At 40.9% G+C, this 17634-nt stretch overlaps 1 protein-coding gene across 1 annotated transcript in view; it reads right to left on the bottom strand.

Moving 5' to 3' along the window:
• LOC114042653 (heparan-alpha-glucosaminide N-acetyltransferase-like) overlaps positions 1-17634 on the bottom strand; it is a 354161-nt gene that overhangs the window by 226429 nt on the left and 110098 nt on the right. Inside the window, exons 5-6 of the mRNA XM_027861344.1 lie at positions 8174-8243; positions 5602-5668 (exon numbers count right to left, since the gene is read on the bottom strand). Coding sequence (XP_027717145.1) covers positions 5602-5668; positions 8174-8243 — 137 coding nt within the window. The remainder of the gene's footprint in view (positions 1-5601; positions 5669-8173; positions 8244-17634) is intronic.

Below are 17634 nucleotides of genomic sequence, written 5' to 3'. Positions count from 1 at the left end.
CTATGATCTCATTGAGGTACGTTCATCTTTCTTTTGTCACCATGATGGGATTTTCTTTAGCCCATTGCCATCCAAGCTGACCTGTTTTCAGGTATAACATTGTCATTCCACCTACATTAGCTGTCATAGGGGAGCCATTCCCTCTCTCAACTGCTGGATATGAAAAGAACCCAGGAAAAGCACACACACACGCACACACACACACACCCCACCACCCCCGCTACAGCCGTTTAAATCCCAGAAATGACTGTTGACAGGGAATGGAGAGGAAACAGACCCCCTTGGAGCTCTGGCTCTATCTCACATCTTCCTGCACAGCTGGCTAGGCCATAGTGTTTTACAGCCCATGCAGGTGGGGAAAGGTGGGTCTGAGGCAAATGGGAGCAGGGAGGAGGAAGGGGGATTTTGGCTCCAAATCCCTTAGGATGCTCAGGTAGCTGTCAACACCCAGGACTGGAAAAAATCACAAGGTAGCCTGACTCACTTAATCACTGACAGAAAGATTCTGCTTTGGCAGACTTGGTGACCTGGGGGTCTTCCAGATGTCAGTCTGTGCTCTCTTCCATCAGTCAGCACCTCCTCCAAGGCTCAGAGGCACCAAAGAGGATAGAAGGATGAAAAATAGGAAAAAGGAAAGAAGAGGATGTGCTGCTCCCTATCTCTCTATACTTCCTGGACCCCAATTCTATCTCCAGCCCAATTCTCAATCATGCATTTGGTATGTTGCATAACCTACAGATGGATCCCAGCAAAACACTTAAGGTTGTGCGAGTCTTGGCCCATACTGGCCACTGTCTTCCCAACCAAAAGAGAAATCTAACAGACATGCTCTATCCAGTGTAGGCACCCTCCTTGAGCAAGTCTTCTGATGAATGGTAACACCACAACATGGTAATGTGCCATCTCTGTATGATCCTGACCCAGAAGCCTGTATATGAGAGCAAGTTCCTTAGGGAGAGATAATGGAAGTACATTAATTATCCAACTCAAAATAGAAAGCAGGGAGAGGAAAGAGAGACTGAGACCTTACATTCAGTGCAACACATTGATTAAACACCTACTGTGGGCCAGGAACTGTTGCAGGAGCTAGGGGTACAAAAACAAAAACAAATCCGGCCCTACCTTTCAAGAGCTCACATTCTTTCAAGATATTATGGGTAAAATAAATATCAAAATTAAACAAAAACACTGATAGCAAAGCCATGGACCTCCAGATTACTAGGGGGATGGAATAATACGAAGAATTAGCTATTCAAGATAGCCAATTCCCTTTAAACAGAAAACTCCTTTTAAAAAAAAATTCAAATGTTTTGGATGAAAATATTTCTGTAATGTACAATTGGCTTCCCTGCCTTCTTACAGAGCCTCGGTCCATTCTGAATGATTGGATTGCGTTGTGATATACTAACAACTTCAGAACCGATTAAAGTGTGTAGGAGCTGTTTGTCTCCACACTAAATGGCACCAGACTATTGTTGTTGGTAACATTTCTATTCCCTACTTCCTTAGAACCTTGTGTTGTATGCGTCCCTCTGTTGTGACCAATTCTGGAGCCCACCCTTGGGTACCAGAGAAACAATCCAGACTTCAGTCCCCGAAGAGAACCCCAGAATTTTGGAGCCGGAAGGCTTTTGCCACCATAACACACTCGGCCTTTGCTTGGAGATGTCCAGAGAGAAGGAAGCCATTACTTCCTGGAGGAGATGCTTTCATCATTAGGAAATTCTCTCTTATTTTGTCCCTTTGCAATTTCTATCCATTGGGCTTAGTTCTGACCTATGGAGTAAGGCAGAACAAATCTAATTCGTCATTGACAGGCTAGCCCTTCAAATACTTGAAAATCTCTATGGTAGACCATTTAAGTCTTCTTTCTGGGGTACCTGGCCCCAGTTCTTCCACCTGATCTTCACCATGACTGGTCTGTTTCTGAATGTTTCTGTCAAGCTGTTGCTGTCAGTGTGTGACAGTCCTTTTCCTCACCTTTAATTTGCTGTGGGCTTGGAAATAAGATAATCAATTTTAACAGAATTGTGTGTAAAATAATCATCCACAGGACCTGAGTGAGGGTCGAGGGAAAAGATGTTAAAGGGCATAGATTTTGTGACAACTGTTTTGCTTGCTCTTTCTTTTTAGCTTCCTTTCTGGTTCTCAATTGTGTTCTAAGAAGTGAAATTGCCAGAGAACTGAGTTCCAGATTGGTGAAGCGTTCATGTACACGCACCTTACAAGACAATTATACCACCTACAGTAATCATTGATAGTAAATAGGACCTAGGTTTCTGTGTCCCCTACTACACATCAATCTAGGCTTGAAGCTTAAGATTCAGTCTTCTCATCCTTCATATGCCCCTGCCCTCTTTCCATTTCAGAAATTAGTTATTTTGTGCATTATTGTATTTCCAAAGAAATACTTATTTCATGTTATTCCCCTTTAAAGACTTTATCTTCCAACCAAACTGGCGGGCTTTCTATCTCCCAAGTTTGAGATGACTTCTCTCACTTCTGTGCTTCTGCCTAGGCTGTCTTTCAAACCTGGATTGTATTCCCAACTCTCCTCAATTCTTAAAATACTTACATTCCTTTGGGCTGAGCACAAATGCCAACTCCTGCAGGAAACCTTTCCTGATGTTCATAGATGTTGGTAGTCTAAAGTACCTCAGATTATCTTGTGTCTGCTTGTTTACTTGACTGTTTGCCTCCTGTGATTACCTCCTATTTCCATATAACACTATACATATACATATATATTTATATATATATATATAATGCACATATATACATGTATATGTGTATTTGTGTATATATGTGTATGTATATATACATACATATACATACATTATTATATATAGTGATACATACATAATACACAATGTATGTATGTGTGTATATATATACATTTTTCATATACCTATATGTCTATACAGACACATACACATACACACTATAGATAGATCTAGATAGATGTGTGTGTATTTTGTGCAGACATAGTTTTTTACATGTCTCCTCCATTAGACTATGAGATCCTTGAGGGTAGGGATTGGTTCGCTTTCCTTGAATCCCCAGTACTCAGCAGACTGCCTGGAATATAGCTTAATAAATGTTTATTGACTATTGACTCTGTAATTTCTGCCTTGCAGTGATAATTTGTCCCTTACTTTGGGACAGCTAGATGGCACAATGAATAAAGTGCTGGACTTGGAGTCAGGAAGACCTGAGTTCAAATGTGACCTCAGAACCCTTACTAGCTATGTGACCTTGGGCAAGTCACTTAAACTCTGTCTGCCTGGCATATAGTAGGGGCTATATAAATGTTAGCTACTACTTTTAGCTATTATTGTAGATTGTAAGGAGGAGAAACTTGAGGTCAGGAACTATTTTTTCCCTGATGGCATCCAGCATGGTGCCCCATGCTTGATGCTGAATAAATACTTATTGAATTGAATAGAATTATCACCTGACCATGCATGAGGCCAGCCAGAGTAGAAGTCAGGCAGCAGATCCTAGATTTATTCCTGAGGCCTGACAGAACTGGCGGGGAGCAGAGGAGAATGGTTACATCCAAGTGCCAAGAGGAAAGTTGTATAATAAGGTCCATTAGCAATGGTTTCAGAGAGACCAGGGAAGGCTTGTATGAACTGATGCAGAGTGAATGAAGTGAGCAGAACCAGGAGAACAATTTATACACTAGCAACAGCAATTACAAATGAACAACTTGGAAAGACTTAAAAATTCTGATGAATACAGTGACCAGGCATGATTCCAAAGGACTAATGATAAAACGTGGCTACCCACTTCCTTGACAAAGAGGTGATGGACTAAAATAGACAGTGTTAGATACACATTTTTGGACTTGGCCAACGTGGAAATCTGTTTTGCTTGACTTTGCAGATTTCTTTAAAAGGTTTTATTTTAACTTTTTTTTCCAATAAGGGGAAGTGGTAGAGAGAAAAATAAATGCTTATTAATTGAAAAAGTGAAATTTAATTTTCAAAAGACAATGATGCCTTATGCTATAAAGGATTATAGTCTTGAGTTTCACTCATTTGGTTGGCTTAACAGAAATTCACAAAGGTGCCCTGAAGTACAGAGATTCAAACAAACTGAACACAGAACTAGATAGAAACTTTACAGCTGTAAACCATCTACCAACTAAAAGAGTTTCTAAACCTGGGAGTTTCTAAACCTGCAGTTTGCAGAAGGCAAGAGATTTTGTTGCTGAATTTCTTGGGAGTGGCTGGTTAGGATGGGCTCAAAGCTGGATTGCTTTTCACTCCTCAGTCAATCCCCAGAAAAACTGGGGGATCGTGAATTAACATAAACAACAGCTTAATAAGGGTCCCCAGGACCCTGGAGCAATTGGTATAGCTAATCACAATGATTGCCACCGCGACCTAAGCTTTGGAAGTCTCTGACCTGTGAGGAGACAAGCTGTTGGAGCCACGTGGTAACGCAGGTGGGGGAGGAAAGAGGTGGTTACTTCCCAGCGGCACTAAAAAAAAAACATGCTTGTATATAGTCAGCAAGTGACTCCACTCACATTCCCAACCTCCTTTCTTCTACTAGCATCAAGGACTGTGGGTGGACCTAAGGTGGCCTCCCTGGCAACAAGGTTCATCCCTACCATAATAGCACAACAGCAAAAATAAACGTTTGTTGAATTGATTGGAAGAGGTATATTGAATAAAGCAACAGACCAAGAAGCCAGAGATTAGGGCAAAGCCTTCGTGCACTTCCCAGCCAGCGCTGTGGGAGTATCTTTCCATCTAATGCTCTCCAGTGCATAGTTTGTGCTCTGCCTGCAAAGAAACTCCTTTGAACAGGTGTTTGGAAGGCATTCCTTCCTCCCTTCAGCTTCTCTCCTTTTGGAAATTATTTTGGATTACTTTTCATATTCTTTGCATTTGCTTTTCTATTCACAGGTTGTATGTCCTCAGCAGAATGTAAGCTCCTTGAGGGCAGAGATTTTTTTTTTTATTTTGTCTTTATATCCCCACTGCCTTGCAAATAAGTACTTAATAAATGTAGTGCTGGACCTGGAGTCAAGAGAACTTGAGTTCAAATCCTACCTCAGATACTTACTAGCTATATGACCCCGGGAAAGTCTCTTGACCTTTCTAAGTCTCAGTTTCCTCTGCTGTAAAATGGGGACAATAATAGCATCTACCTCACAGGCTTGTTATAAGAATCAAATGAATTAAAATCTGTGAAGCACTTTGCACACCTTAAAACACTATATAAATGCTAACTATTAATAAAAATGTGTTGAAAAGAAATTAAATTAATCACTGAATACTTCCCAGTCACTAGCTGTTTCCTCCTCTGCTCCCTCCTTCCCTTCTCCACTCACAAGATCCCAGGTTAGCAGGCTCAATTCCATTTAAACAGCTAGGGAAACCAAGGCACAAATCTCTGATCAGTTGCCTCCAAATCACACAGAGATGACTCTCAACCACACACTACGGCCCTCTTCTCTAACTGCAGCCTCTTAGCACTGACAAACCTTTGTTCTGCCAGCTGAGCTGGTACTAAGCAGGTGTTCAAACCGAAGAGGCACTTAATGGAGATGAACCAAGCTACAAGAGATATTCTTTTTTTACTTACATGATTAAACATCCCAGGGAAACATTTGCGTTGGAACAGATGGTAACAGTCTTGAGTACAGCGAAGCCTGCAAAGTTTTCACACTGTTAAAAATGGCAGTGTTCTCTGTCATTCCTATCCTCATCAACCATCTGCAGCTGATAGGACATCAAGTAATGACTGTAAATCCATTAGGTCCAAACTGGCATTCAAAGTCCTCTGTGCTCTGACACTGCACCAGTCTGCTCCTAGCTTTATCATCCACCCTTCCCACTCTAGGTTCCAGTTGGGTAGAACTACTGGCTGCTCCTCAAACATCCCATGACCCTCCCTGCCTTCACTCCTTTGCTCAAGCCCTCGTTACAATGTAAGTTCTTTGTGAGTAGGGATCGTTTCATTTATTCTATTTGTATCACCAGCTCTTAGCAGATAGTAGGTGCTTAATAAATATTTGTCGATTGATGCCATTCCCTCCTTCTAAAATTCTCCTCTATCATTATCTCCTTGATGAAGCTCTATCCTTCCTTCTGGGCTCAGCATAAATCAAAGATTGTTGCAGCCTTCAATCACACACACACACACTCACACACACAAAGTTCCAGGTGGAATTCTCACTCTCTCTTTCATCTTCTGTAGCATTTAGTTCCTACCTGAGTTCAAATTCAGCCTTAGACCCTTAGACTCTTACTAGTTGTGTGACCCAGGGCAAGTCACTTAGCCTTTTTTTGCCTCAGTTTCTTCATCTGTAAAATAGAAATAATAATAGCATCTACCTCCCAGGGTTGTTATAGGGATTAAATAAGATAATATTTGTAAAATACTTAACAAAGCACCTGGCAAATAGTAAGATATCATCATCATCATCATCATCATCATCATCATAACCTCTCTTATGGTTTGCATTCTGCCTTGTACTCTAGTTATTTGTGTTTTGTTGTTATTCAGTCGTGGCCCACTCTCATGACCCCACTGGGGTGTTTCTTGGCAAAGATACTGGAGTGGTTTGCCATTTCCTTCTCCACCTCATTTTACAGATGAAGAAACTGAGGCAGAGTTAAGTGACTTGCCCTGGTTCACACTGCTAATCAGTGTCTGAGGCCAGATTTGAACTCAAAAAATAAGTCTTTCTGACTCTAGGCCCAGCACTCTATCAACTACACCACCTAGCTTCCCTAGTAATTTGAATTTATTTTATGCCATTTCTCTCTCGGCACACAGAGAGCTCCTTTAGGGCATGGACTATGTCTTATTCATTTTGCTTTTCTTCTACAGTGCTTAGTACAATTCCTTGAACAAAGTAAATGCTTAATAAATGTTTGTTGGATGAATGAATGAATAAGTGAGTGAATGAATGAATGGTGTAATATAATAGAAAAAAAGCAATGATTTGAAAATTGAAGACCTGGAACCGAATTCCAGCTCTGCCACTTAGTAGCTGTACACCATTGAACATGCTACTTTATATCTCAGGGTCTTTCCTGATCTGCAAAATGATGAGGTTGAACCTTTCAGCTTTGGAGTCCTATGAATGAATTAATAAAACTCATAAGGGGCAGCTAGATGGTGCAGTGGATAGAGTACTGGCCCTGAAGTCAGTAGGACCTGAGTTCAAATCCGACCTCAGATCAAACACTTGACACTCACTAGCTGTGTGACCCTGGGCAAGTCACTTAACCCCAATTGTCTAAAAACTAAAAAAAAAACAAAAAAAAACAAAAAGCAGCTGGTGCAACTCCACAATCTTAAAAGGGGCAGCTAGGTGGCACAGTGGATAGAACACCAACCCTGAAGTCGAACACCGACCCTGAAGTCAGGAGGACCTGAGTTCAAATCCAGCCTCAGACCAAACACTTGACACTTACTAGCTGTGTGACCCTGGGCAAGTCACTTAACCCTAATTGCCTAAAAATAAAAAATTTAAAAAAAAATTAAAACTCATAGAGGGCCCTTTAAAAAAAGAAAAAAAAAACTTGAATATATTTAATCTCATTAGTTCCCTTGAGATAGCTACTCTAAGGCAGACAATTCTTGTCCATTTAGTCTGGGTTTGATTTATTCCTGTTCTGTACTACCTTATTGTTGGGTCTCTCTCCAAATGTGGTTTCACCTGATGCAATAATCCAGATCAGAGAAAAAGTTTTTAATGGGTATAGGTCCTGGGCAGCTATCCAACAGAAGAGAAAGACTTTTCCCCTGCCTATAGAGGGAGGTTTGTTGTTTAGAACTGGAAGAGAGAGCACAAATAAGCAATTACTGAGCAATTACAAACATTTCCTGCCCCTTCTCTTCTGGGGATAAAGGCTTTTTCCTGCCCTCATGGGTCAAGACCATCCAAGACCTGTCCTGTCTTCCTTCTGGTACCCAAGACTCACCAAGAAAAGGAGCCTAGCTGAGAGCCAACGCTACAAGGCAGTTACCCTGAGCGTTTGCTAGTGGGATATTTTTAGGTTCTGGAATGTTTTTCACATGGAAATATTTTTAGATCAAATATACCCTGAGCAGCAACATGTGTAATTATGCAATTAATCAGCAATGTACAAGTGGAAGAGCCCCTGCACATCACAAAGAGGAAAGGGAACACAATCCAACTTACTTTGACACATGTAGTCCCAGAAAATAAAGCAGTATCACAGCCACAAAGATAGCCAAGGCCACCAGGAGAGCTGGAAAGATAAAGAAAACATTGGACTCCAAGGCTTTTGCTTCTGTTCTTCTCAGACAATTGAACTGCTCTCCCACCCTGGTGTTACACACAAGATGAGCACGACAACCAGTAGAAAATGAAGCCTCTGGATGGACCACAAGTTGTTTCCTCTAGCTGCAGAGACTTTGAACAAGTCCCCTCACCACAAAAGTCCAGGACAATGATTCATTCTCCTTTAATGGTACAATGATAACCACAATTCAGCCCCTGCCTCCCAAGACCTCTCCCTCCTGACCTGTCTCTTCACCCTATTCCACTTCCCTACAGGAGTTTCCAAAACCATAGTTCACAGGCAAGGTTGTATCACTGGGATTCATAGGATCATAGATCAGAGCTGAAAGAGACCAACCAGTCCAATTCCTTCCTTTTAAAGAGGGGGAAACTGAGGCCGAGGGAGCTGAAATCATTTGCCTAAGTTCAAAAAGCTAGTAAATATCAAAGTACAGATCCCCTAGCTCCAGACCTAGAATTCCTTACCATTGTATAAAAAGCACTCTCCACTGAAAACCTGTATATCTTCTCAGGAAAATCTACACTCATGATAAAGGTAGAGTTGGCTGAAGGAAGAAAGAACATCTCTCCCAAACTTTTCTCTTTCTCTTTCTCTTTCTCTCTCTCTCTCTCTCTCTCTCTCTCTCTCTCTCTCTCTCTCTCTGTCTTTCTCTCACCCTCTCTCTCTATCCCCCTCTCTCTCTCTCCCCCCACTGCCCATCTAAAAATGATACATGCCCATCAATAGTGCTTAGGACCACCCCCAAAAAAGCAGCTGTAAGGGCAAGTTTGAAACCACCTCCATCCTCATTTTTGCCTCTGATATCTAAATTAAGTCAGAACAATCTCAACCTATCAATCAAAAGACCTTTATGCTAGTTTGGAAAGTCACTAAAATCCACTGGATGGAGTAAAACAGACAAGAAGTCTCTTTCAGTAGCCTGGAAACTTGGTCACACCTCTAGGAATAGTCTATAAATTAACAAGTGAGTTGAGAAGGGAGAATACTTTCAGAAATTGGACTCTATGACTTCCTGCACATCCCTGCTGTGGTGGTGGGGGGGGGTCAGGGAAGAAAGAGAGTCCTTCACTAGGTCTTCTTCCTCTCCCTTCCCCCCATCCCACTCCACCCCACCCCACCCTTTGATTGGAGGAGGGTTTCCAACTTCAAAGGACCTGAGAGACATTGCACTCCTTACTGCTATGTTCAATGGTGTCCCTGGAACAGTTAGCACCATCTGCATCACAGGGACCAAAGGACAGACTTGCCTCTCAGCTCAACAGGGACCCCAGCAACAAGACTACCCTATATCTAAGAAGAATGTTGTAAGTGCCCCATGACCATGACAAAAAGACTTAAAGCAGCTGATTGTTATCCTTTTCCTCCTGTGCTTTCTATGTACTTGTGGAAGAGTGTCACAGGTGTTTCTGAAATTCTGAAATCCATAGATGTTTACTTCACTTATTGTCACAGGGGTTTACAACACCACCTTAGTATATCCTCTTTCTTAAAATCTACTTTAGATTAACTAACTAAATAATTCTCTACTGACAATATTGAGGGTGAGGGTAGAAAACACTTGGGTGCTGGGGGTGGGGGGAAGGAGAAGGGCCACTGAACACAGTGGCATTAAAGAATCAGCCAGTGGCATTTAGGAAAGGGAGGAGTAGCTAGGTTAGTTCTGAGGACAAGATTTATCACTGTGGAAGGGAGGCAGGGTACACCTCCAAAATCAGTGAGTTGGTGGGCTAGATCCCAAGCTAGAGGACCAAATATTCACCCTGAGAAAAGGGGAAATCTCTCCCTATTTGTATCCCTCCCCAACAGTCAGATTCACATTTTGTCCTTGAAACTATTTACTGAATTAAGTATGTCAAATTACTCACTCAAAAGTAGGGAGAAAGATGCAAGCGTTGGGTTGGTGATGTCTTCGACCATGTGCTGCAGATATACCTTGGCACTATTCCCAGACCTCAGCTGCACTCACCCCAGCCTTGCAGCAGCCCTCTCCCAAATAGAGAAGCTGATCAAGTGTTTGCAGAGGTGAAAGAGAGAATATGGGCTTTTTCTGCTTTAATTAACCCTGGTGACCCAGAACATTCATTGGAATGGGTCACTGGAATCCGTCCCAAGAGAGACCTGACTTTTGAAAAACAAAAGCCCAGACAGGGCTAGTAGGGACCCATGGGACAAAGATTCCTGCCTCATCTACAAAATGAGAATTTTGGACTAGATTATCTCTAAAGTCACATTCAACTCAAAAATTCTTTGATTATAATTTGGGGGTCAAACTGCATACTAAGATAGAGGCCTTAACAGTGAGTCTCCCTTGGCCTTCTTCTCCATCCAGGCAAACTTTACCTTTCCTTCAGGATCTAACTCAATCACTACTCCTTCCCTGACTACCTAAACCCATAATGTCCCTTTTCCTTGAAACTCCTTGAGAATGTAATGTCTTATATCATTCCTTTTGGTGCCTAATCACTCAGTACCTTGGGTTGCCATGTAAGCATTTTAGCTGGTGGCTAGAGAGACAGCTTGGGATAAGGAGGAGCTGGTCCATCCTGCCTCTGTCACACACAAGCTGAGTATCTCCTTACAACTTTGAGATTCTGTGATTCTGAATCAAATATGAACTGTTAGGCATTTAAAGCTCTGTGTTATCGAGCTTCCTCCAACTTTTCCAGTCTTACACTTTACTCCTCTCCACCCATTCTGCTGACTAACTTGTAGTTCTAACTACATAGAGGAGGAAATGCTCCTCTGGGCAACTCACCAGCACCAGGCCAGACTCCATCTATGCAGCAAACCAGATTCCAGCACTTACAATTTGGTTCCCTTTAGTCACATGCTCAGTACACTTCTAAAGATGCCTTTAATGAATGGAATGGGACATGGAAGGAACTGTGGAAGCTATCTGGTCCAATCCCCTCACTTTAAAGATGAGGAAACTGAGGTGCAAGTGGGTGAAGTTATTTGATTGAGGTCATACAGCCAATAAGTATCATAGGCTAGATTTGAATTCATATTCCCTTCCTCCAGAACTAGGGGATCAGTGGTATGGGAGTCAGAGCATCAAAAGTGAGGAAGACATAGTGCAATGCCCTGGAGCCCTGGGCATCTCTATTTCTGAGTTAAGCCTTGGTTGCCACAGTCAGGTTGGCAGGACAAATGAATTGGGTGGGTGAAGAGACAAAGAAGCCAGTATCCTCATTGCGGGTACCCATCTTTCTCCTGCTCTGAGGCTGCCCAAAGGTGGTTGATAAAACCAGGGAGTGGAAACAAGAGGCCATCAGGGAGCATTCTCTGTTTCAAAAACAATTAATCTCTAGGAAGTCTGGTTTCTCCAGGGGGCTTTTGTTGGATGGTGTACATTCCCGGGGAAAGTATAATTTGTTGAGCTGTTAGGCACAAAAGGTTTGGCAGTAGTGACATCACATCACAAAATTAGTGACTTCTCATTGACAACACCTTCTGGAATCCTTCCCTATGGTCTCTGGCACACCCATGTTGGAGGCTGTTGGAGGACCAAGAAAGGCTCAGATCTATCCATACCAATAGAGAGGAAGGCAGTAAAACGCACCAATCACACTTAGTGTAAATATGAATCATTAGATTTTCTTTCACCCCCACCTCCCACCTCATGCCCGATTAACCATAACTGGTATTTAGGTGGTGCTTTCTTGGTTTGCAAAATGCTTTTGATGCATCATTTAATTTGAGCCTCGTAGCAATCTTGTTAAGAGCTGGGAGAGTATAGTGGATAGAGGCTGATTTTGAGGTTAGAAAATCCTCTTTCTGTCTGTGTGACCATAGGCAAGTCACTTAATCTCTCTATACCCAAGACAACTCTCTGAGTCCAGAAGTTACAGATGAGATGTCATTATGTATGTGGAGGGACTTTGTACTTCAAAAATTCCTTCAAGGATCTGGACCATCATATACTCCTGCCTCCACCAACACCAGCCAAAAAAATCAACAAAATTTCATTAGAGGGTTACGACAAAAATGATGATGATGATGATGATGATGATGATGATGATGATGATGATGATGATTTTAGAGATCAGGTACCTGAGGCTTGGAGAAACAAATGATTTGCCCAAGTTCACACAAGAAGATGAACAGCTGGAATTTAAACCAAAGTCCCCTGTCCCCAAATTCTATTCTCTATCCACTGTATCATAGTGATCTCTCATGCAATAATGTACTTCACCCTCAGCTCACATCAAATGTAAATATTTGATCTCATCCATTCATTTCCTGTTTCATCATGTGCACTTACCTATACTCACTCATTGTCTCCCTCAAATGCTTCCTATATATTTATCAGCATGAATGTATCCTTCGTAGACTCTAAGCCCCTAGAGATCAAGACTGTGACTTAAAGCCACTCTTCTCTTCACATCCAGACTAACAAGCCCAATGAACCTTGTCTCTACCTGTCAAGAGCCAACCCATGCTTCAAGGTCCAGCTTGATACAATCTTCCCCCTTATACTCAACCCAGAAGTAATTGTGCTTTGCTGAGGTCTCTCTTACAGCACTTGCTTATTTCTTTCTATACTGTCTCATAGCTATTTGTGTATATGTCATATCTCCACAACTAGAGGGGATCATCTTCTTTATCTTTATAGCTTCTGCAATCTATAAGTGCATTGCACGTAGTAGATGCTCATTAAATGTTTGTTAAAATGAACAGTGGTGATGCCTAGGACCTTTAAAAACAGATACTTATATTTAACACAAAGGTCAGAACCTAACAGTCACAAAGTGTCAACCCCAGAGTTCATATAGCCCAGGGGGTCCCAATCTAGCATATATATACCCCTAGGAGATATGAGAAGTTTCTCAAGGGGTATGAAGAATATATCTAGTAAATAACTATATATTTTCTACTGAAATTACATGACCTCTTTGTTTTACTTTTTCTATGCATCTGTCAAGAATTGATTACGGTTCATATTGAATAGGGGCCATGGGAAGGTTTACATAAAAGTCTAGAGGCACAAGGACTGAAAAAGTTTGGGAAACCACTGATCTTAGCCTGTTAGTCTACCTGTAACAGTGATACCTACTGAGGGAATGCCCAGGTGTACTCACTGATGTGTTCCTCAAATGTAGGAATGTCCCCAAACAGGATTGGAGAAGTGGCAAATGATTGCTCCCCAAGTGCAAATGATTGCCCCCCAAGTGCAAATTCACCTATGCAGCAAGAGACAGTGGTGGGAATGAACTCAACAAGTATTTGTGGAGTTCTCATTCCCAGCAAGCAGTCCAATCAAGGATACATAGAAGAGGGTAAAAAGGACACTCTGGCCTTATTTATTTAATGTGTTAGGGGTTCCCAAGAGAAAGTCCTATAGCCTTATCCCTCTCATGGCCTTCTCCAGTTTTGCCCCTAGAATTATGATGCACTATTGTGGTACGGATGTCATCAATCCCTCATTCATCCCTTAGCCACCCACAGAAGCCTTTTTGTAACCTGGTGTCAAAAGCGACACAAAAGACTTGCTCTAATATATAATGGGGCCGAGAAGCCTCAACCATGTTATCTTGGTCCCAGAAGGCACTTATAGATCCAGGAGGCTCCTTTCTAATTGGACCATAGAAAAGGAGTTTTGAAAAAGGGTCATTCATCAAATAAGAACAGATAGGAAAATATGGGAAAATTGAATGTTAGAAGGAGCCATGGGACAATAATCATGCTAATTTACTGATACTGGCACTGTGAATTGGTCCAATCATTGTGGGAAACAATTTGGAATTATTTAAAGAAAAAACTACTGGGTCAATGTCCTAAGGCATTAATGCAGAAAGGAAATACTCATAATAGCATTATTTGTTATATAAATGGGTGATGGGAAACGTTGAGTGCTACAGTAATAACAAAAAGTTAGAAACAAAATATGAGCCCAATAATTGGGAAATCATCAAACAAATTGTGCTATATAAATGTAATGGACTATTACTGAACCTTAAAAAATGAAGAATTCATGAGAAATAAGGTAAGACACTTCCATGGAGTAATGTTGAGTGAAGAAAGAATAATCTAAAGAAAAAAATACACAGTGATTACAATAATTAAAATGAAAACAACACAAAAAAAGAACAAAACTCAGGTCAAAGACAGCAGAAAATATCAAAACCAAATTATCAAAGTTAAAGTACACATCTTATCTGTTAACAAGGGGTAAATGACCAAAAAAATGCAAAATAAGATTCCCTGTCACTCAAGCTCTTTGGTTTTGTGAAACCAACAAAATAATTGTTTTGGGAGTCTGGACTTTGCAGGGTGTTGGTTAGGGGTTTGTTGGGCAGTACCTGTTGCGTGGGAACAAAATATGGAAACAAAATATATCCATAAAAATATACATTATTAAAAGGGAGATGGGCAAATCCATTTGTTCATTGAATTGGTAGCAAATGAGTGCCTACTACGTAAAAGACACTGGCAATAAGAAGATGAATGACATAGAATCATAAAATCTCAGAAATGGAACATCATTTTCTGCCAAACCATAATTGAGTAGAAATCTCCTTTATGACATAAGATTATCTTTTCAGATCTGGAAAGGAACCATATAGAACAGCAGAAAGATCCTTGGATTTGGAGTTGGAAGACGTAGGTTGAAATCTGAACTCTGCTGCTTGCTAACTGAAAGACCTTGCTTAGTCAATTAACTTTTATACGCTTCAGTTTCTTCATCTATAAAATGAGACATTTGGGCTAGAAGAACTTTGAGGTGCTTTCTAGGTCTAAATGGATGATCTTCTATCTAGTCCAGTCAGCAGTAAATTATCAGAGTTAAAGGGAACATCCTACCTGTTTTATAAGAGGAAAATCACAGAAGCTGAAAATGAGGTACATTATCACTCAGTCATGGTATCAATTGGTTTTGCTGAACTGTTTTTAGAGTTTTTGCTTGGACAGGGGGTGTTTGGGGCACCCATCTATAAATCTTTGCTGATTCCCCTTAATTCTAGTGCCTTCCTTCTGGTGATTATGTCCAATTCATCCTTTTTATTGCTTGTTTGTACATAGATGTTCGCATATTGTCTCCCTCATTAGACCGAGAGCACCTTGAGAACAGGGATTATCTTTTGCCTTTCTTTGTATTAATAAATGCTAGTTGACTGACTGAATTCACTTCTCAGGACCTGTTTCCCTTTACATTAAACTAGACAATCATTAAGTTTGGTTCCTGCTTTAAAATTCTAGGGTGCTATGATCTAGGTTACTAAAACTGGTGTGGAAAAAATTAATTTTACCTTTAATTTAAAAAAAAAAGTTAATATGGTCAAGTAACTAAAAGTCACTTGACTAGGAGGGAAGAGATTGGACTAATACTATTACTAATAAGCTCTGTCCCAGAATGACTATGAGATTTGGGGCAAATCTTTACCTTTCTGAGTTTCAGTTTCCCTATCTGACAAACGAAGGCATTGGACAAGATACTCTTTGAGATCCCTCACGGTTGTCAAACGCTATGATACTATAATTCTAAGTGACAGATGAAGAGGGAGATGACATAAAGGTAAGAGGGTTCAGTCTTCAAACTCATAGGAGATAATGACAAAACCTACTTCTCAACACCCCCAGATCCCTGACCTTTAAATCCAACCACATAGACTTCTTTGCTTTCTCCCCCTCTTCCCCATCAGGTAGCTCTGTGCAGATTGTATAGTTCAACTGGTCCTTTGTGCAGGAAGAGAAAGAAGTCAAGGTTGTCTATTTAAAAGGGGAAAAAATCCATAGGAAGAAGGTTTATAAATCAAAGTTCCCCACAGTCTCTTGGATCCTTGCACTAGAATTACCTCAATTCAATTTGTGTCCGAGCCCCTAGAGCCAAGTAGACAGGCCTGAAACAAGTCATGTGGTTGAAACCACTCCAGCTGGGAATTAGGTGATCTGAGATTGTGCTGAGATTGCTTGACTGCTGACTGGCTTTATGTCTTGGTCGAATCACTAACTATGTGAAATTGAGCAAGATACTTAACTTCTCTGGCCATGTTTCCTCATACATCAAATGAAGCAAATGTCTAGGATCTCTTCCAACTCTAAATCTGTTATTTCTGTGCCTCTGTTTCCTTATCCATAAAAAGGGGTCAAGACCTCTTTTCCCTACATCACAGTATGAATGTGAAATAAGATTGCAGGTTGATTGGGGAATGAGTAAATAAAGTGTGGCAGGTAAAGGTAATGGAATATGTGCTGCTAAAAGATGATGACTACAAAGAATTCAGGAAAACCTGGGTAAAACTCATATGAATGGATGCAAAGTAAAAAAATCAGAACAAGGAAAACAAGATACATAATGACTTCAACTAAGTATAAATGGGGAAAGAAAGCAAAAGAAACTGAAAGCTGCATTATTATCATGAATAAGTTTAGTCTAAAAGAAAAGCTAAAAAATGCAACTTTCTTCCTTCATTTCAGAGGGATGGGAGTGAAACATCACATATGCTCTCAGTTACAGCTGATGCACTGCTTGGTTCTGTTAAATTACATGTTTTTGCTTTCTTTTAAAAACTTTGTTATGAGGGAAGGCTCACTGAGGAAGAGAGAGAGGAGGGATGTATTTGGAAATAAATGTGATAGAAAAAGAAAAGGTATCAATTTTTAAAACATTTTTAAAAGAAATAAGATGAAAAACTATAAATTGCAACAGAAGTACAGGACCTCATTTTATTAGTAGAAATCATAAGGGCTATTCACAGAAACACAGCAGCAGTCAGCTTTCCAATCATGATTCTGGATGACCCTTTATTCTAGATATTTGCTCCTCTGAGGGAGGTAAAGTGGACCCTTCTCACCAGGAGAATCATGCAAGAAACATTTCCTTTATTCATTCAGCAAATATTTAAACGCCTCCTTGTGCAGGGCACTGTAGTCCATGCAAGGCACTGGATAGAAAAGGCAACCGAGGTGCATAGGAATTGTGACTTGTCTGATGTCACAAAGTGATGCAGTCTCCAGTCAGTAGCACACTTGATACTAGGACCTAGGTCTCCTCACTCATAACCCAGTGGTTTTTTCACTGAATCACATCATCTGCATCATCACTTGGACTTAAACAAGTCACCTACTGATATCATGCCCACAGCTGGACTACCTTGAACAGGAAGCCAGGGAGAAAATCTTCCCAGAGTCTTCTATGTAGGCCAAGGGTCTCCGGGGCCATGGTGGAAGCTCTCCAATGGACAAGGGAAAGAACAATAAGAGGATACGACCCAAGTTGAATACTAATAATAGTTAGTATTTACATAGCACTTTAAGGTTTGCCATCTACTTTGCATGGGTGGATGGGGGTGTGTGTGTGTGTGTGTGTGTGTGTGTGTGTGTGTGTGTGTGTGTG

The sequence above is a fragment of the Vombatus ursinus genome, unplaced genomic scaffold, assembly GCF_900497805.2.
Source record: "Vombatus ursinus unplaced genomic scaffold, bare-nosed wombat genome assembly UNPS02000749.1, whole genome shotgun sequence".
NCBI classification, from domain to species: domain Eukaryota; kingdom Metazoa; phylum Chordata; class Mammalia; order Diprotodontia; family Vombatidae; genus Vombatus; species Vombatus ursinus.
Note: the sequence above shows the minus strand (reverse complement) of the source record. Positions and strands in the feature narration are given on the sequence as shown.